This window comes from Papio anubis, chromosome 1, assembly GCF_008728515.1.
Source record: "Papio anubis isolate 15944 chromosome 1, Panubis1.0, whole genome shotgun sequence".
Classification (NCBI taxonomy): Eukaryota; Metazoa; Chordata; class Mammalia; order Primates; family Cercopithecidae; genus Papio; species Papio anubis.
In genome coordinates this window covers 183,553,965-183,576,401 of record NC_044976.1, presented here as the reverse complement: position 1 = coordinate 183,576,401, position 22,437 = coordinate 183,553,965, and the positions used below count along the sequence as shown (strand labels likewise).

The window sequence follows — 22,437 nt, the reverse complement described above, 5'->3', positions numbered from 1 at the left end:
CACCATCAAATCATATGCAACATTAGACTATATTTTGTTCACAAGAATATTAGAATTTCCATTTTATTCTATTAACTCCTACATTGCTAACACATAGAGAAGTAGATTTATATACTGTGAGATGCAACTACTAAGTGAACTTAAAGATATTAAACATAGCTCAGAGGAAATTATTTTTATATGTGCTCAGATGAAAATATAGTCTGTCACACTAAAGCAGATTCTTAACTGTGACCAAGTCTCTCTAGTGTCTTGATAGTTTAAGCACCTCAAAGATAGACAAATTATGTGAGATAGAATGTAATGTACCTTTAAAGCATGCTGGTTTGTTGTGAAAAACCAATAACTTTACAGTTTAGTGGAATATCCTAAATTTGGGGTTCTTAATGATGTTTCAGCCTTCCTCCTCTCTTCCAGAGGTACCAGCAGAAAGGTCCCCTCGTAGACGCAGTATCTCAGGGACCAGTACATCAGAGAAACCCAACTCCATGGACACTGCAAATACCTCACCCTTCAAAGTACCAGTAAGTGTTTATCTTCTTTATAAGAATATTTTACTTTTCTCCTTTCTTCTTAGAGTTAGAGACAACTACTAAGGAATCCAAACATTTTTCTCTTCAAGAATTTCTTTATAATTCTGTGATTAAAGGACAGACTCATCAACTTGTATAAATCAACTGTGGTTAATATCAACTACTTTCTTTTTTTCTTTCTTTCTTTTTTTTTTTTTTTTTGAGACTGAGTCTCAATCTGTCACCCAGGATGGAGTGCTATGGCACAATAACACTCACTGCAGCCTCCACCTGCCAAGTTCAAACAATTCTCCTGCCTCAGCCTCCAGAGTAGCTGGGATTACAGGAACATGCCATCATGCCCAGTTAATTTTTGTGCTTTTAGTAGAGGCAGGGTTTTACCACGTTGGCTAGGCTGGTCTCAAACTCCTAACCTCAAGTGATCCACCCGCCTCGGCCTCCCAAAGTGTTGGGATTCCAGGCTTCAGCCACCATGCCCGGCTGTCCACTACTTTCAGTATAAGATTTATGAGGTTTTAGGGAATATTATTTTTACTCACAGGGTACTCACAAAATATGTAAAAATATTCACAAAATATGAATAAGTTCATATTCCTTTCAACTGTAGAGTTCAAATCCTTGCAGACATTTTTTTATCAAGTTGCTAGCAAAAACCTATCACAATGCTGTAAATAAGCTGGTGGGAGGTTTTTTTAGGAATGGGATGTAATTTTTTTTATTTTTCAAAGCTGGAGCATAAGCAGAGAGTGCTGAGACTCATAAAGTTGCAGACTAAATTCACAGAGAGTTAGACAATTGTGAATTCTAATCGTAAGACTTGGTCTGTGCCTTGCTTAAGCTATCTTTTAGATGACCATGGAAGTGCTTAAGAAATACGTTGAAAGAAAGTAACTGCTTAAATTGACCAGGCAGTATTGAGAATCAGCATTAAATACAAAAGAGGCTGGGCTCAGTGGTTCACACTGTAATCCTAGCATCTTGGGAGACTGAGGTGGGAGGATTGCTTGAGGCCAGGAGTTCAAGACCAGCCTAGGCAACATAGTGAGACCCTGCCTCTATAAAAAATGAAAAAAAAAAAAAAATTAGCTGGGCATAGTAGTGTGTGCTTGTGGTCCCAGGGGAGGCCAAGGTAGGAGGATTGCTTGTGCCTAAGAGGTCAAGACTGCAGTGAGCCATAATTGTGCCACTGCACTCAAGCCTGGGCCACAAAACAAGACCCCATCTCTTTAAAGAAAAAAAAGTACTAAGATGGAAGGGTCATATGTGATCAGGTCAGCTGACTATCAGTTACAGACCTATTTTGGACTTTTTTGATATAACTGTGAGTAACCAATATTTTAAATCACCTATTTTCTTGGATAAGAAATATATTTATTTCCTAATCATATCTTTTTATTAAAATTAATTATTTTTATACTTGAAAAGAATTGCTTCATGAGATTAGTCATTATTCTAGGCACAATGAAAATCAGTATAAGGTAGAAATAGACTTTTCTATTTGGAATAAAAAAGATTTCTCTTAATTCAGCCAAATTAATATGGTATAGCCTGTCTTTATTCTAATACTTTTTTAAAAGTTGGGATGACCTTTTAAGTGGAACTAATTTTTTGACATATATAAATTGGCATTCATTCATAAGATAACCAAAATGAGTGTTTTATTTTGTGTTAACCCTGAGGAGCAAGATTTTCCCTTGTTGTATCTCAGGACCTTGAAGAGTTTATGAATAGCAGTTACTGTGACACCTTTCAAATTTTTACAAATGTTCTCATTTTCAAAGATTACAAGCAAGTATTGGATTCATATTCTAAGCAAATTATGACAGGAATTTTAAAATATCAGATTTGGTGTCTTTTACTAAATTTTTTGTTCCATAAACATAGCTACCTATTTTTTATTTTATTTTTCTCATGAATGAAGAAAAACATTTATTTTTCACCTCCTCCTCTTGTTTTTTGATGATGCAGAAAGAATAGAGTAAAACTGACTGTCAGTATGCAAAGTTTGGTGAAAAGGATTGAGTTAGAATTTGAAGTTTTCACACCATCATGCTAGAATGGAATGGTGACTCTTAAATTTTTTTGAAAAAGTTGGTAACAGGATGAATATCCCTCTGCAATATGGTAACATCAAAGCATATCCTATATTGAGTCTAAAGTTCATGGCCAGGCTTTGAAAATCTGAATTAATTAAGAACCATAATTTTTATTTAAGTTGATGACTAATTTAAGATGTATCTTAATAATATGACTAATAATTCTTGAGTGAAAATTATAAACATAATGATAAACACATATGAAAGCTAACATTACTTACAAACCACTTACTCTTCTGGCAATCTCAGCCATGTTGTAGATTTAGAAATAATGAGGGAAGACAAGGGCCTCTGACTAGCAAATGACAGTCACAAAGCCCATGCACCCATGCACTTAACTCTCTAGGAGAATGTAACCATTCACAGGACCTCACGTAAAGAGTTTTCTGAAAAATAACCATTAGAACACACTGATTACAACAACAACAAAGAAATGTCAGTAAGTAAAAGGACGAGGCAGAGAAAATGAAAAGCAGAGAATGATAAAAACAATCCGAATTCACTTAGGATAAAGGCAAACAGCCTTACATTTAAATTAGACCTTAAGGATATTACTGTGTTCCAGGGTGGTCTATAGTGCAGAAATTAACATTGATAATAATGATCCTGAGTCATCAAGAAAAAGTGAGATTATATTTATTTTGCTATTTTTTAAAAAAGTGGAACTGTGTTATATGACATATGTCCATTGAGAATATTTAAAATGTTGAAGATATGTGATGTTTATAAAACTTGTTATCCAGAAGAGTGGTTTGTGAAGTACCTCATTCCTTGATCATGCTAGATAAATAATTTATATGTTTTTTAAAGAGAAATCAAAATATGCTGGCTAAATGAGGCACTGCAGTACTTGGATATCTGTAGAAATACATTGTATTTTTTTTTAATTTTCATGTAATACCAATAGTAGTGTGATTTACATCACTTAAATATATATTACTAATTAGAAGAATGTCTAATTTTCAGGTCAACACACAATACATTTATAATTAATATCACAGTGTACTCTCCGAATTTGGGAAAGCAGTACAAAAAGGAGTCAGACTTTGAGATATTTAACTTAGCGTTGTTTATACAATACCTCAGATGGTTTCTATGTTAACTTGATGAAGAGACAGAACCAGTATTTTACCACAAGTACCAGTGGTTCCAGGATTCAGATGTCATTACTACGGTGAGCAGTAGGTTTACCACTCATCAATTGGACCCCAAAATTATAGTAGTGGACCCTCAAAAAGGACCTTCTTCTTCCAAGCTCCATTTTCAGACTTACTGAGAGCAGATAAAATAGATTTTAACAAGTCCTAAATGAAATTATTTACAATGACACACTTATTGAATGCTTACTTTGGGCAAAGTATTGACGATTCATCAATTGATACCTTCTTGGCATACTGTGCTTGGTACAACAAAGTTTTCCATTCTGAGACCCTATATATAGCCTAGTAGCACGAGATAGAAAAATGACCAGATTCATAAAGAGGTAGGTGAGCATGGTAACACAAGTTATTAGCAGCCCAATGTGTAAGTTAAGGCTTTGACAAGGAGCAGCATTTGAGCAGAGTTTCAAAGGCTGAAAAAAAACTAATTGACAGGGAAAGAAAGTACTCCAGGCTGCGGGAATGGCTTTTTTGATAGACACACAGTCATGGGATGACTGGTGCTTCCAGGGATTATATAAAGAACTCAGTGAGACAGGAGTTGAAAAGTATGTGAGCAAAAATGGCAGGTGAGAAGACCGGAAAGGTAGGTGGGGGCAAGACTGTGATTGAGTTTGTTCATCAAACTTAACTAAATTATACTTGCTGCTGAAGCATTAAAGATGTGTTTACTGGAATATTTGTCTTTGGCTCTAAAGCTAAACAAAGTGGCATGAATACTGTGAAATATGGGTAAATTACTTGACTCTTCTCCTAAGTGAGTCTTTTTTCCTCTTGCTGTCACTATTCCAACTCAGGGTGATAGGTAAGGGGCTATCATTCAATAGAAGGCCAGCCCAGCACTCACCCCTGGCCTTTCAGCTGATACTACTGATTTTTCTAGAATAATATTTAGCCTTAAGGAGATCAAGGAGAAGCCAGAGGGTAAAGATCACTCATATCCTGCTGGTTGATGCCAAGTAAGGCAGAAAGAAGAATAACTATAACAGTGAGCTCAAAGCAGGGAACCCCGAAAAACCTTTGTAAGTCTTCCTCATTCACAAAAATTTATACTTTTAAAAACTTAAAATAGGCAACTGGTACAGCAGGGTATTCATGTATAGTAACATTCAAAATGAGGGAAGAAGAGGAAATTTATTTGGCTACTGAACCTATAAGTTAACGCAGTGTCTTGGTTTTCAGCAATATTTAAATGTATTTGTACTCTTATCTATCATAGCCGTAAGAAAAAGTAGTGATCTACAGCAGTGGTCCCCAACTTTTCTGGCACCAGGGACCAGTTTTGTGGAAGACCGGTTTTCCACGGACCAGGGTTGGATTGTGGGGGATGGTTTGGGGGTGATTCAAATGCATTACCTTTATTGTACACTTTATTTGTTATTATTAGCTTGTAATATATAATGAAATAATTATACAACTCACCATAACGTACAGTCAGTGGGAACCCTGAGTTTGTTTTCCTGCAACTAGATGGTCCCATCTGGGGGTGATGGTAGACAGTGACAGATCCTTAGGCAGTACATTCTCATCAGGAACACACAACCTAGATCCCTCACATGCACAGTTCACAATAGGGTATGTGCTTCTACGAGAATCTAATGCCACCGCTGATCTGGCAGGAGGCAGAGCCCAGGCTGCAAGTGATGGGGAGCAGCTGTAAATACAGATGATGTTTTACTCACTCACCTGCCGCTCACCTCCTGCTGTGCCGCCCAGTTCCCAACAGGCCACAGACCAGTACTGGTCCGTGGCCCTGGGGTTGAGGACCCCTGGTCTACAGGAGAGTTTCTTCTTTCCTTCATTCTCATTCATATTTCTTCACACATACCGTAATTCCAGTTGCAATTATTTGTTTGTAAGTCTCTGTTCCTCATTAGACAACAGATATCTGTTCCGGTCGTCTTCATAACTACCCCAGTGCCTAACACAGTACCTCCCACAGAGCAAACATTCAACAAATAATTGTTGAATAGATAAAATATGCATGAATTATCAAAGACCAGAATCAAATGAGTTTATCTCACATATATTCTCTTGATATTACTGATAATGTCTCTAGTCAAATGGAATATTAAATATTTAATTACATTTAATAAACATTTAATAAGAGATCATGTGGGATAAGAGTATACCTGGCAGAATGGATAGATTTTTTTCCTTAAAGAGACATTTTAATTAATATTTGAAATTCAGAACTATGGTGTTTTAGTTAGATAGTGTATACTTTGTCTACTTATATTGGTAACTGAAACTACATAGAAATCTTTATTATTTAATGATTTGTTTCTGTGGCTATTTCTTGGAACCTTTCAGGTGTTATACATATGTATAAATTCACAATGTTTTTGCACATCTGAGTTTTGACTGTTCTTCAAAAACAGCTTTAGTCATTTGACATTTTCTCCTCTTTGAAAGATCATTTTTCATTTTTTCTTTAATATCGTGCTAGACTTTCATTTAAATGAAATTACTGGGATGATGAGGAACAATTGAATACATAATGAAAAGTTATCCAGGTACATACTTAAGTTTAATTCGGAAAGAGAAAATGATTATGTCTTGTGATTGTGTATATTTGTTTCACAGTGCCTGATATTTTGGAACAGGCTTCTTTCTTTATACTCTATTTATAAAGTGACTATAGATATTTATGATTTTTTAAATCACTTCTACTTATATGATACCATCAGTTTGGCTTTGGCTAAGGGGGAGCTGCTTGTGTTCTGGGCCAGGTGCTAGGTTTAGTGTTCTGATTTTCATAACACAATAGTCTAAGTTGGCCTTTCATGTAAGTATAACATAATACAGTTGCAGCTGCTTCGTTTGTGTTTGCTTTGAGCTTGGCTCTGAAAGAATTCAGGCACCAAAAATTATGCCAAGACAACCAGAAAGCATAATTGAACTAAGGCAGTAGCTGAGTATTCCTGTGTAACTCTCCTTGTGCTCTTGTCACTGTGACACCTAAGCATTCCCAATCAAATAAATATACTAGAAACAAAACATTGTCAAAAAACCAAACCTTTACATAGTTTTTAGAAGAAAGTAAAGCCCTGGGAAATAAGATATAGTCCTGTGTAAAAAGAAATGTGTCTTAAGTATCGAGATGATCAGATTCAATTGCTATTGGTTTCTGTTTTGAATCCTCTATAAGATCCTATGTAAGTGTTTTTCCACGTTAAAGAGACAGAAAACTTCACGTCCACTATTTAATAAAGACTAATAAGTGTCCATTGTCCGAACTAGAGGTTTTCAACTCTGGCCATATGTAAAAATCACCTAAGGAACTTCAAAAAATATACTGATGCTTAGACTCCACCTCAGACCAGTTAAATCAAAATTTCTAGATGAGAGCCCAGTCTTCTGTATTTTTTTAAAGGTCCAAGATGATTCTAATATGCAGCTAGGGTTGTAAACCATTTGTCTAAATGATTGATAAAGTATTAGGAACTCATTTTAGTCAGTGTCTTACCTGTGAATATCAGTGCTTTCTTTGCTACCTTCAAGTCTGACATAAGAAACTAAGAAGCAGTATTTTCTCAGTGGCCTTTGTTACTGATATACTAATTGCTGCATTGCCTATTAGTTGCCCTTCTGTGTTTGCCATGATCAGTTCAGATGACCAATGTAAATTTACAAAATACTTGCTTTACCTCTGACCAGCCTAAGAATCTCAGATTTTAGGGTGAAATATTGAAATTCAATTCATAGCATCCAAGCTACAATACAATTTCAACTTTCGTATTCTCAGTGTTATTGTATTCCAGGAGGATATTTAAAACTTATTTTCCATGATGCTCAAAGACTCTATATCCGTGTTTCTTCCCTCTTTTCACTAATCATCTGCATGGAGTTAAAATCCATAATAGGATTGCCCTCCAGTGAGACCTATTTTAATGAACAGTGTGTGTGTGTATATATATATATATACACACACACACACACACACACACGTGTATGAATATATAAATATAAATATATTCATCGTATGTCTATGAAAATGTTATTACCAAAGGTAGAAATCATATAATAATCATGGAGATGTCAGAAAATTATGGCCTGTAGATATTAACTATATCTTTAAGTCATTTTGTAATCAGAAAGGGCATAATTTTAAAATCCTCTAATGATAAATATCTTAGAAAATATATAATTTAGAACCAAGGGGCTCAGAGCAGAGAAAAAAAAAAAGAATAAGGCTAGATACAACTCCTTAAGGAAACAGGGTGGGAACTGGCAAATACCTGGAGGAAAAGAGAGCAGGCTTGGTTAGGAAATACTGCCAAGACTCTAAACTTGAAAGAATTAAAGAATGAGGGAAGCCCTCCTCAATCTGTGGTAATTCCTAGAAATGGGCTTGCAGCAGCACTAACTACTGGAGATTCCTACTTACCCTACCCAGGAGAAGAGGGCTGTTTGAGAGAGAGGATGATACTCACTTACAGCTCATTCTTATAGATGATGTACCATAAACCCCTTTCCTCTCAAAGCAAAGATATTTCTCCTCAGCTTTAATGAGCAAGGGGAAACACAAGACCTCTCACTTCACAATGAGAAATAAACACTTTGAAGGCCTAATGCCCACTTAAGGGAGCATATAATTAGCTACTAAGTATAACCTCTTTTATAGAAGTTCTGAAGCCAGAGTGTAGAAAAGAAAACTTGCCACCTTCATGATTAAGCTAGAGTTAGCTACGCAAAAATATATATATATATTTTGCTCTTCTCAGCTGTACTTATACTCAGCAAAGTATGAGAATTGCTGGTAAACAATAATACCTGTGGTGTGCCTTTCTACCATAAGGCCCTTTAATTTCATAACCAATGCCGGTACCATTCCGCTGGATTTTTAAATGCTTTGTTTCTTTTATATTGAACATCTACTAATTTCAATTTAAAGAAACTTCATTCCAACAGTATTAGTTGATTATAATATCAATACAAAATTTTTTGTCAGATTGTTGAGTAGCTGGTAAAAACAAAAAAAAAAAAAAAAAAAAAAAGGCTGTAGAAGAGTTTGAATAGACATTTCTCCAAAGAAAATATACAAATGGTCAATACACACATGAAAAGGTGGTCAATATCATTAGTCATTAAGAAAATACAAATCAAAAGCACAATGAAACACCACTTGATGCCCACTAGGACGACCACAATCAAAAAGAGAGACAATAATAAGTATTGGTGAGAATGTGGAGAAATTGGAATGTAAAATGGTATGGCCACTTTGACAGCTCCTCAAAACATTACATATAGAGTTTGTATATGATGTAGCAATTCTACTTTCAGGTATATACACAAGAAAATTGAAAATATATGTCCACATAAAATGTACATAGATGTTTATAGCAGCATTATTTATGATAGCCACAAAGTAGTCATAACCCAAATGTCTATCAACAGAAGAACAGATACAGAAAATATGATTTAACCATACAATGGCTTATTATTCAGCCATGAAAAAGGAATGAGATACTGATACATGCCACAACATGAATGAACCTTGAAAATATTATGCTAAGTGAAAGAAGCCATACACAAAAGGCCACATGTTGTATGATTCCGTTTATATGAGATATTCAGAATAGGCAAATCTATACAGACCAAAAAAGAGATTAGTGTTTCTCATGAGCTGGGTGAGGGAGAAATGGGAAGTGACTGCTAATGGGCATAGGGTTTCTTTTTAGGTAATGAAAGTGTTCAGGAATTAGACTGTGGTGATGGTTGCACAGCTTTGGGGATATACAAAAACCACTGAGTTGCATCTTTTATTTTTTACTGATTTTTTTTTTAGATAGGGTCTCGCTCTGTCACCCAGGTTGGACTGCAATGGCACGATCATAGCTCACTCCAGCCTCAACCACCCAGGCTCAAACGAACCTCCCACCTCAGCTGTGAAGCTGGAACCATAAGCACATGCCACTGCACCTGGCTAATTTTTTTTTTTTTTTAAACTTTTGGAGAGATGGGATCTTGCTTATGTTGCCCAGGTTTGTCTCAAACTCCTGGGCTCAAGCGGTCATCCTGCTTTGGTCTTCTAAAGTGCTGGGATTACAGGCATGAGTCACCATGCCCAACAGAGTTGCACGCTTTAAAAGGGTGAATTTATGGTATATGAATTATATCTCAGTAAAACTTTTTAAAAAGTAAAACACCAGGCTTAGAAGACTTAGGATAAAAGATTTGAAAATATTATTAACACTTTACTATTGATTATAAATCGAAATAATGTTTTAGATATATTTTAGATATGTAATATATTACATATTGGCTGCTTATTTTCTACAGTTTTTTTTAGGTAATCATTACTGTTACTTTGCATATTTGCATTTTTATACAAACTACCATAATTTGGCCTACTATAAGGGAGATAGTACTATCTACTTTTGCTCAAGGCTGTAGAAATAGAAGCATAATATTTAGTTTAAAGAGAAAAAAGCTAATTTACAGTAGTGTAATATATGTGGAATATTTTTTAATTTTTACAAATTATCAACAAATTTTTATGTCTTCATATTTGTATAGCATATGTTATAGTTTCTTCTACAAATTCATAGCTGTTAAATTGTTTGACCTTTTGTATTTTTAATATAGTCCACCTGTGCCTCTGCATTCTTATAAGATGTCTTATATATGGGTTTGTTTAATGGGATAATGCTGAGATTTCATATTAGAGGAGTGTTTTTATGATATTTGTATAGCAATGAAATTAATATCAACAAATCAGGAAATAGAAAAGGATGCTGTTTTAGCAAACATTCTTTCATTCAGTCCTCTGTATTATACTATGGCTTGGTTCTAATGTCCCATGGTAATTTAAACTCAGCTTGCCCCAAACTGTATTTACTTTATGTTTTTCTTAAAAAATTTTCCCTTGAATTTCCCTTTGTAGAGCTGCACATTTCTTCAGTTCCGAGAGCCAAAACCCTAAGAGTCATAAATACTCTTCCCTTTCTCTCAAATATTGTCACCAGAACTTGTCTACCTCTCTTCAAATTCATTCATTCCCTTTTCCAGCCCACTGCCATTTACTGACTTCACTTGTCAGTACTTGTGGTTCCTTCCCTGAACTAGTACCAGGGTCAGCTTTGTAAGCATGAGACCAGTGCAGTACACAGGGCCTACACTTAGAAAGACTCTATGCATGAAGTTCAATGCTGTATGGTTGCCATCTCAAAGTTCTTAGTGATTGATCTCTGGATTTGTATTTTCTAAGTGAAGTTAAATGGGACAATGGAGCATTCGTGGGGACCTTGGGCATGGTACCACCTCCTGCTGCCTTCCTGGAATGAATTATCTGTTGCCCACTTCCCCACTCCCTGATCTCATTCAACCTCCCTCTCTCTGTGCGAGAAAGATAGGGATTAGACAGCACAACCCATGGTGTCTTGGAGCAGGGCTTGGTAAGGGCAGTCCTTGCCCCTGCCTGTCATCTCCAGGGATGTCTTACAGGTAGACAGAAGCCACAGCTGTGTTGGGGGAGTGGGGGTACGGCGGGGGAGTGAAGGGACAAGCCTCTTGCCTATCTCCAAGCCAGGTACCTAGTGAGTTGCAGGGGCAGCCACAGGAAGGGAAGAAGCCTCAGCCTCCCTGCATGGTATGACACACAGGTTTGGTGGCTGGCATGGTGGAACCTGGTAGCCAGTAGACACCCACTGCTGAGTCATAGTCTGGGGCCCCTGGCACCTCTGAAGGTTTATACTTACCTGTAGTTTTTCCTGGTACTGGAGGAAGTGTGACATTAAATAGTAAATAAAAGGCAGCATGGCAAGTGGAGACAAAAACTACTGAAGAAAGGGAAAAGTTTCCTAATTTATAATAGTAGGTTTAATGACATTGTCTTCCTGCTTTTTGAACAGTACCCCCAGCTTTTCATTTTGCACTGAGCCCCTCTAATTACGCTGCAGGTCCTGTCTAGTGCAATAGAGATTCTTAACTCATCTCCTGGTCTCCAATTCCTACTCATCAACTTTAGCCTTCGCTCTGCTACCAGAGTGGTCTCTAAAATCTAAACTCCATCATTACTTGGGCCTCCCTTGCTTGATGTCTTTTAGCTCTCTACAATTCCATGCCCATGAACAAGACTAGTTTCATACATTTTATTTGGCTTGCTCAGTGGTTTCTTCCTCCTCTCTCTTCCTTTCCCCTTCTCTTTCCCGTCATTTGAATGTCTTCAGACAGAACTACCTTTTACTTCAAAAAGTGTCAGTCACCTGCTGAAGGCTTTTGAGTTGAACTTGTGTTGCAGGATGATAAAACTAAAGTTAAATTGGCACTGAGAGCTTTCATTGTCTAATTTTTTACTGCCCTTCCAGACTCATTTCCTAATGCTCAGTATCCTCATTTTCACCCCCAACTCTCTTCAGTCCTGAGTTCCATCTTTACCAAATCTGAGAGTTCCCCAAGCAAGTTTTCTATGGTCTCTTTACACATTTCTGCCTAGGAAGTTCACCTTCCATCCTTGCTAAAAGTATTCTCATCCATTAAGACTCCATTCCAGTGTTTCCTTACCTCTTCTAGGCAGCATTAACCTTGGCCGTCTCTGTCCTTCCACAGGAGTGTACGTTTATCCATTATAGCACCGATACTATTATATGGTAGGGTTGTCTTTCCTCCTCTGTGATATTCTAGTTGGTGGTCTCCAGAATAGGTTGTGTATACTTCAGAGGATACACAGACAATTCATTTGAGGGGGGTGCAGAAAGGAAATATATGTTTGATTTTTTTTTTTAATTTGCTCTTTAAAAATTTTATGTTATTGAATGTTTTATAGTCATACATCAGAAAATCATTTTATAAGTATATTTTATTAGGAAGGCACACTCAACAATATTTTATTTATTTCATAGTCAAAATTAATTAGTTAATTTTGAGACGGAGTCTCAGTCACTCAGGCTGGAATGCAGTGGTATAATCTCAGCTCACTACAACCTCCGCCTCCCATGTTCCAGCGATTCTCCTGCCTCAGCTTCCCGAGTAACTGGGATTACAGGTACGTGCCACCATGCCTGGCTAATTTTTCTATTTTTAGTAGAGACGGGGTTTCACCGTGTTGGCCAGGCTGGTCTTGAACTCCTGACCTCAGGTGATCCACCCACCTCGGCCTCCCAAAGTGCTGGAATTACGGGCGTGAGCCATCCCACCCAGCCAATAGTCAAAATAATTTAGAAACCACTCTCCTAGAAGACAAGAACTGTATCTTATTCGTCTCATAACTTCAGCACTGACCTTTTAGTTTTCCTAATCTGTTTATGAAAACTGATTTAATATATGGGTGGTATTCATGATTACCGAAAGTATGCACATTGCAAAGATATTGACCTCTTATGCCATAGTTTCTTCATCATTAGTTGGTCGTTTTTAATTAATCAACATTGTGTACTGGTTTTTATAAAGGATCTACAATAAATCTGTTAAGTGAAATAGAATTAAGAAGGATGGAATGTAGTGTGTAGCAAGAACTTCTTTGGAAGTCCTGTGAGAATAATGATAGAGAAACTCATGGAGAGTATCTTAGTTTGCTTCTCATTTAAGGTATAATTGAATGTGTAAGAATGTGGTCTGCCTCTCAACTCTTTAAAAGTTCCATGGGGCTGGGCATGGTGGTACATGCCAGTAGTCCCAAGCTGCTTGGGAGCCTGAGGCAAGAGGTTCACTTGAGCCCAGGAGTTCAAGGCCGTAGTGCGGATGATCATTCTGTGAATAGCCACTGAACTCCAGCTTGAGCAACATAGCGAGACCCCATCTCTAAAAAATACTAATACTAATAATAAATAAATTAAGGTAAATGGGGAAAAAAGACAATACAGTCAGCAGAAGTGAAGATGAAAACCTGATAATCTGTCCTAGCTACCTGGGCTTACATATTATGCAGTCAGTGAGACAGTTGTTATTCGTAAACTTTTTCATTAAAATAAGGTGGTTACAGTTGAAAAAGACCCTGAGCTTTTCTGATCATAAGATTTAGGGCCTGCGTCACCCTGCCTTTTTAACTCTGTCAGAGTGTCAGAACAAAGATTTCATATTATTAGCTTTCAAGGATTTGTACCTAGAATAGGCAAAGGAATTGTAAAAGAACTGTATTTTTTACTGTTGTTCAGCTAGCATCTCACTTGTATGATCAAGAGCAAATTGTTTGACTTCCTCTAACACCTATGATTTTTTTGTAGTAATGAAATATACAAATATTTTAAGATCTTTGGAAGTTTGCAGATAAAAAGATACTATAAACTGGATGTGGTGGCTGATGCCTGTAATCCCAGCACTTTGGGAGGCCAAGGTGGGCAGATCACTTGAGGTCAGAAGTTCGAGACCAGCCTAGCCAACATGTTGAAAGACCATCTCCACTAAAAATACAAAAAATTAGCCAGGTGTGGTGGCATGCGCCTGTAATCCCAGCTACTCGGTAGGATCACTTGAACCTGGGAGTGAGCAGTGAGCTGAGATAACGCCACTGCACTCCAGCCTGGGCAACAGAGCGAGACTTCATCTAAAAAAAAAAAAGGACCAACATATATATTATATATATTAAGGACCAATTTGTTAATATTTTGGTGCCGAATTTACGATGAAAAAACTGCAGTATTACAAACAGTACAAAGAGTATAGTTAGGAAATAGCCTCTAGAAGTAATAAAATATGTCTAATACAGTCTTTTCAGTAATGTATTTCCCTACTTCTTTTCCCCTTCATTTTATATCCTTAGGAAAAAAAAGTCCTATCCTGATAGACATTAGTAAGAGTAATTACATTGTTTCACATTATACCTTTTGCTCATGACCATCCATAATGTGGATTTTTGGTACATTTTGTTTCAACAGAGGCAGTAAGAATTTTATCTTTTTCAATAACTAATAGGCTCAAAAGCCCCCCTCCATCTCTGATGCTGTTATTCTTAGAGTCCTATAAATGAGAGATGGAAAACTTCAATTAAATTCATCTAGTCCATCTCCCCTGACAACGAAAAAAATGTATTTCACATTATGTTATCTAATGCTTTTTTCAGGCCTTCCAATGATAACCTCTGAGAGACTGTCCAATAGGCTAATAGACCTCACTTTGAGGTCTTTGTTTTGACCCATCATTTCTCATTATTATATTCATTACAGCCATCATCCTTAATATTCATACTTTGTTAACTTGAGTGAGATTAGCACAGTCTCTGTTAGTCATAAGAAAATCAACATACTATACTCTATAGAGTATGACATTCAATTTACAATAAAATTTTTTAAAAATCAGTGTATACCTCATTATCAGGAACTGAAGTGTTCTACAGAAGTGAATTTTCCAGATACTAAACTTTTCTTCCTTAACCACCAGATTTAGTTTTGTTTTAATAATTTTAAGGGGTTTTCCCTCCTGTGTGTTATTTCCCTACTTTCTTGAATGAATTCAACTTTTCTTAATAATTCATGTTAATCATTATCAGCATTCTGCAAATACGTATTTAGTCCACTGTATGCTAAGCATTACAGAAATACAAAGATGAGCTCAATGTGTTTGTTTTCTGTTTGCCTTCAGGAGTTAAGATTCATAGGGCATATAAAACAGGAATAGAATTAATTATAGGTCAAGATAGGGGAAAACAGTAGTATAAATAAAAAGTTTACATAATCAGAAGTGTGAGAGACATTACAGTAATCAGGAATGGTTTTCTCAGGAATTGGTATTTGAAATAAATAATATAAGGACAACTGAGTAACCATGTGGAAAAAGGTAATATTAGATGTATATCTCATACCTTACACAAGAGTAAACTCCAAATGGATTAGGGATCTCAAATGTGAAAAAAAAAAAAAAAAGTATACCTACTAGGAAACATGGATGAATTCTCTAACCTTAATGCAGGGAAAAACTTTCTATGATGGTTACTGAAAAGCCAGAGGCAATTTTTAAAAATCGATTGATAAATTTGATTACACAAAAGAAAGTTTTTAAATAATTGCATGACAAAAAGTATAAGAAGGTTAAAGCTGAAAGACAACCAATGAATCAATTGGGAGAAAATATTTACAACATATAAGAAACTATTAAGGCCGGCACAGTGGCTCATGCCTGTAATCCCAGCATTTTGGGAGGCCGAAGCAGGCAGATTACCAGGTCAGGAGTTCAAGACCACCCTGTCCAACATACTGAAACCCCATCTCTACTAAAAATACAAAAAATTAGCTGGCGTGGTGGTGGGCACCTGTAATCCCAGCTACTTGGGAGGCTGAGGCAGGAGAATTGCTTAAACCTGGGAGGTGGAGGTTGCAGTGAGCCGAGATCGTGCCATTGCACTCCAGCCGGGTTGACAGAGCGAGACCCCTTCTCAAAAAAAAAAAAAAAAATTAAGGTACAAGTGACTAAGACCCAATAGGAACACTGAAGAAAAGTTTTCCTGAAGAAAACTGAAGAAAAGACATGAATAGGTAATAGGTAAAAATGTTTCTGAACATATGAAAACAATGTTCAGATTCACTTATAATCGGAGAAATGCAATTTTTTGTTTGTGTGTTTGTTTTTTGAGATGCATCTCGCTCTGTCGCCAGGCTGGAGTGCAGTGGTGACATCTCGGCTCACTGCAACTTCTGCCTCCTGGGTTCAAGCGATTCTCCTGCCTCAGCCTCTGGAGCAGCTGAGACTACAAGCACGTACCACCACACCCAGCTAGTTTTTGTATTTTTAGTAGAGACAGATTTTCACCATGTTGGCCAGGATGGTCTCAATCTCTTGACCTCATGATCTGCCCGCCTCGGCCTCCCAAAGTGCTGGGAGTACAGGCGTGAGCGACCTCGCCTGGTCCTTTTTTTTTTTCGGAGTCTCGCTCTGTCGCCCAGGCTGGAGTGCAGTGGCACAACCTCAGCTCACTGGAACCTCCGCCTCCCAGGTTCAAAGGATCTTCCCACCTCAGCCTCCTGAGTAGCCAGGTCTACAGGTACACGCCACCACACCCAGCTAATTTCTGTATTGTTTGTAGAGACAAGGTCTCACCATGTTGGCCAGGCTGGTTTCATACTCCTAGGATCAAGCAATCCTCCTGCCTCATCCTCTTGAAGGGCTAGGATTAGAGGGATGAGCCACAGCACCCAGCCGAGAAATGCACATTTTAAAACAACATTTAAACATTTAAATGTTTAAATGCACATTTAAAACAACATAGAAATATTATTTCACCTTTCAGTCTAACACAGACTATGAAGGATGACAACGATTCAGTTGGCAAGGTTGTGGGAAACAAACACTCATACATTGTTGAAGGGAAGGCAAACTGGTAGAACCCTTCTAGAGGGGATTCGGCAAGATTACATATACACTTACCTTTTGACCCAGCATCCCATTTCTAGGAATCCAAGCTGAAGGTACATCTCCACCATTATGAAAATACATATGCACAAAGTTATTTATGCAGCATTGTTTTTTAATTGCAAAATATTGTAAACAGCCTATATGCACATTCATAAGAGGGTGACTAAACTATATGTGGAAAGTAGAATAGTGGTTCCTCCCCCATCTCCCAAGATGTCCACATCCTAATACATGGAAATTGTGAATATGTTATCTTATGTGGCAAAAGGGACTTCTGTAGATAGGATTAAGACTAAGGACCTTGAGATAGGAACATTATCCTAAATTATCCAGATGGATCCAGTCTGATCACGAGACCTTAAAAGCTGAAAAGCTTTCATAGAGATGCAACATTGCTGGCTTTGAAGATGGAGGAAAGGCCATGAGCCAAGGAATGTGGGTGGCCTTAAAAGCTTGAAAAGGCATAAGACAGATTCTCCCCTGGAGGCTTCAGAAAGGAATGCAGACCTGCTGACACTTTGATTTTAGCCGGATGAGACCTGTGTTGGAATTCTGACCTACAGAACTGTAAGATCATAAATTTGTACTGTTTAAACCACATTTGTTTTAATTTGTTAAAATGGCAGTTGAAAAATGATACAGTGGAAAACTGGTGAAATTAGAATTAGGGCTGTGTTTAGGTGAGTATAGTACCTATGTTAATTTCTTAGTTTTCATAATCATACTATGGTTATATAAGATAATAACATTAGGGGAAGCTCAGCAAGGGAAAACTCTATACTATTTTTCCAAATTTTTTGTAAATCTGAAATTACTTCATATCTAAAGGAAAAATAACTAAGGATTCCTTCCCTCCTCAGTGTCCTTTCCCCACTCTACCTCATTAACATCCCCTTAAAAAGTTGCCATGTCGTCTTGTTATTTGTGAATTTCCAACCAAGCTTTTAACTCAGTGGTTCCCAAACTATATGTCCACATAAAGACTTGTTTGTAAATGTTTATGGCAACTTTATTTTTAATATTCCAAAACTGGAAAGAACTTGAATGTCCATGAGTTGACAAATGGTTAAACAAATTTTGGTATACCCTTACAGTGGAATAAAAAGGAGGAAACTATACATGCAACAGCATGCATAAATTTCAAAAACAGTATTCTAAGTAAAGAAAGACTACATAGTGCATAATTCCATTTATATGACATTGTGGAAAAGATAAAATTATAGGAACAAGTCAGATTAGTGGTTTCCAGGGGCTGAGGGTGAGAGGAAGGGATTGACTGGCTACAGAAAGGCATGAAAACTTTTGGGGTGATGGAAATGTTCCGTATCTCACTTGTATTGGTGCAGCATACATTTAACAAAACTCATCAAACTGTACATGCAAAAATAGAGATTTGTGTTTTGTAAATTACACCTCAATAAACCTGTTTTAAAAGAAATGTTTTAAAACAAAATACATAAAAAGTTGGACATAAAAGGTTTGAAATAATGTAACAAGAAGGTAATAAAAATCTGACATGACACATGCATGAAAATGAATCTCTAAGAATGTAGTTAGTTAATAAAGTATGCTAGATATCTTCCATTGGTCCCTCTAGCAGATCTTAACATGTCAATATGTGTTTTAACATGTTATAACATAATACCTATAATATATGTTTTATATTTTAACAATAATTGTACGTAATATAGTATAATGACATCAATGTGTCAACGTCAGTTATATCTGATTAATGGATATGTGTTTATTAATTTCTGTGCTTTGTATGTTTAAAAGTTTCATAGTAAAAGTTTTGTTAGCTTAATTAAAAAAATAACATTGAATGCTTGTTAAAAATGTAGATCACTGTGCCCCAATCCCCAAGATTCCGATATATTGGATCTGGGCTAGAAAAACAATTGTGATTTATGACAGAACCTTTTCTCTTTCCTTTTGATGCTTAAATTTGAAAAACAAAAACAAAAAGCCTGCCAGAGGATAAACTACCCATACTAAAACTAAACTATAATGCACTTTGCAACTATTTCTTGTTTTGTTATTCTTGTCATCTACAGTTTCCCTTCCTGTTTGGACTTCCAAATAACCAGAAGACAAACTAAGTAAAATATAAAGACTAGAAAGTAAACTTTAACGTTTTTAGTTACTCTTCTCCTTTTTCCTTGTTAATTTTTTAGAATTACATTTTAGTCAACATTTAGTGAATATCTACAAGTTCCTAAGTTATATTAAGAGAGCAAGGAAGGGAATTATTTATATATGACACAGCTTTTTTTCTCAGGTATTTACAATCCATAATAAAACAAACTAAAATATGTAAAATACATAGAGATTTTAATATACTAATAAACTAAAATTTGAAAAGCAAGAATGAAAACAGTTCTCACCTGGGTCCTTTCTAGTTGACAAGGTGGCATTTTTGTACTGTGAATCAGGTAACATTTTGAGAAATTGCCATTTAAAAATACTTAACCACTTAGAATTGCTATAACATTATCCCTAATCCCTGTGTGATCACTGATGTGAAAAAGTCTCAAGCAGAATTAAAGCAGGGTTTTGTTGCATATCCCTACATTTTTCATGTGAAAGGTGATAACATGTTTCTCTGTCTCCACTTCTCCCTGTCTTAAGAGAACACAGCACTGCTAGGATGCTGGCAAGGCAGTGTCCCTTATTACCGCCACTGAGGCTTCTGAGAGCAGTTGCATAGCAGCAGTTTTATTTCAGTTACCAGTCATTCCCAGCTAGCCAAGTTCAGTCTTCAGGGAATACTCCAGTTTGCAGGTGGCCAACAACTTCAGTTATCATTGTCTTAACATTTACCAAGCTCCAGAGAAAGGCAATATTTGGCTTTTTCTTTCACTGACTGTTGCTAATTTTAAGCCTTATTTTGAAAGAAAATAATGAGTACCAACTAATTAAATCATTTTAGTTGTATCAATTGCTATGACAATGTAGCTTTTTTTAAAAAAATGAGCTTTTTACTATTTTTAAGACTTGTAAATGGTAGCAACAGCATTTCAAAAAATTGGATAGAGTAGGATTTGTTTTGAGTGTTTGATTAGTATGCTTTCAGATTAGGTTGGTGTCAGAAGGATGAAATCAGTTTATTTACGTTCTTTCTTTCCTTTGTTTCCATTTAGACTGAAACATCATTCACACTCTTCCCATTTTTATAAGGCATGGATATCATAAATGTGAAAGAGAAAAAAGCATTTTTCTCTTGGTATCCATCTATTTTTAAATTTTATATTTGGATTTTAAAATTTTATACTCAGTGACCACAGAATCAGTTACATGTAAAAGCCATTTCAATAAGGTTTTGATTTTACTTCAGTTTAATTATATAGCTAGGAATCCTTGGGGCAAATTCTTGTAAGTCACATGCCACACTAGCAGTTTTTTTGTTTTTTAGGTTTTTTGTGGGTTTTTTTTTTCTTTTTTTCCCTCATATTTTGAATTGTCATATTACATTTCTGGCTGTTTATGATACATAATTCTATAATAAGGTATGTGTAGAAGTTACATATAATACATATGGGGAAAATAAGTTATGTTATAGTACTTAAAGTATTTGATGTGGAATTAGAATGTCGAGAATTCATATAGCACAGTGGTTAGAAAGGAAGGGTTCCAGTGTGGGGCTACGTAGACTTAAAGTTCTCCTCTGCCATTTAGCATCTGTGTGACCTTGGTAAAGTCATGTATCTTCTGTATTAGTCTGTTTTCACACTACTATAAAAAACTACCTGAGACTGAGTAATTTATGAGAAAAGAGGTTTAATTGACTCACAGTTCCACAGCCTTAACAGGAAGCATGACTAGGAGGCCTCAGGAAATTTACAGTTATAGCGGAAGGAGAAGAAGGACCTTCTTCAAGTGGAGGCAAGAGAGAGCAAGCTGGGAAGTGCTACACTTTTAAACCATGGGAGGTGGTGGGAGAAGATTGCGTCATGGGAGAGGATTTCCCCTATGCTGTTCTCATGATAGTGAGGGAGTGAGTTCTCAGATGATCTGAGGACACACGGCATATGATTTTTCAGTTCTGAAAGCAATTTTTGAGCCCCTACTAAATACCAGGTAGCAGACCTGCCCTGGGAACACAAAGATTGCAGGGTTTAGTGAGGATGACACATAAGTGGGCATGCACTGTGCTAAATGTAAGGCTATCTCTCTATAAAGCACAGAAGAGGGGCACGTAATCTAGGACAGGGTCAGGTAATGTCAAAAAAGACACCCTAAAAGAGATCTTTCCTCAACTCTATCAAAAAGAATGATTCAGCCAGGGAGAAGGAAGAGAATATGAGCAGTGGTAAACATGCATGGTGAATATAGAGAATTGCAGATATTTCAAGTTAGTGGAGGATGAAGTATGAAGTGGAATGACCAGGGATCAGGCTGGAATGGTAAGTCATTACCAGATGATACTCTAATATAGGCAGAACTCTTACCAGGGCCATTCTTAGCTGCTTTTAGGTACCTTTGGGTTAATTATCCATCCCTTCACCAGTCAGATGGATCCAGGGCAGAAAGATTGCATGGCAGAAAGCACAGTGACCTGAATATGTAAGGAATTGCTCAGAAGGGGGCAATGGGCAACTGGGCTTGACATGTACTTTGTTGTTTCACAGAAGAGGATAATGCGGGAAGGCTCATTACATGGTTCGTCCAGGATGGAGGGATAGTAGAAGCCAAACCAAGCTTGGAAACAGTGAATTTTTTTGTGGTTTCATCCTGTACAGCTATGTGGTCTTCCTAAAGAGCTTCATCATGGCACCAGGAAGATTGACTTAAACATTGTTTTAACTTTTATTTTGGATAGCTAATCATTAAGAAAATGGAGGGTGTTGGTAATTGAATAGCATCAGATGATTAGCTGTGGAATCTAGGGAGAAGGAAAAGAGAGCAGGAAAAAACAAGGGACAGGGAGAAAATGAGGTGGTCCAGAAAGTGAAGGTTTCTGTTAGGTTCAAGAGTAGATTAATGTGGAGAAAGAGATATATGAAAGACATGTGATTAGGGAGGAAATCAGAGAAAAAAAAATTGCTGTTTAAGATGTCTGAGGATCTCTGAATGATGATAAAATCTAGTGTGTAGATAGAACCAGTGGGTGGCTAAAATATAGAAGAATGAAGCTGGATCCTCATCTCTCACGTTAATACAAAAATCAACTCAAGATGGATCAAAGACTTACATCTAAGACCTGAAACCATAAGAATTCTAGAAGATAACATTGGAAAAACTCTTCTAGACATTGACTTAGGCAAAGACTTCATGACCAAGAACCCAAAAGCAAATGCAACAAAAGTAATGATAAATAGATGGGACCTAATAAAACTAAAAAAGCTTCTGCACAGCAAAAGA

General features: G+C 36.6%; 1 protein-coding gene across 10 annotated transcripts in view; it reads left to right on the top strand.

The window, feature by feature from the left end:
- Positions 1-22,437, top strand: part of RASAL2 (RAS protein activator like 2) — a 373,040-nt gene that overhangs the window by 280,564 nt on the left and 70,039 nt on the right. For 9 of the 10 annotated variants that reach the window (XM_003893469.5, XM_009192642.4, XM_003893470.5 and 6 more), the window contains one exon: positions 418-524. The exons of the other annotated variant lie outside the window; for it this stretch is intronic. In XM_003893469.5, coding sequence (XP_003893518.2) covers positions 418-524 — 107 coding nt within the window. The remainder of the gene's footprint in view (positions 1-417; positions 525-22,437) is intronic. 10 annotated transcript variants of the gene reach the window in all.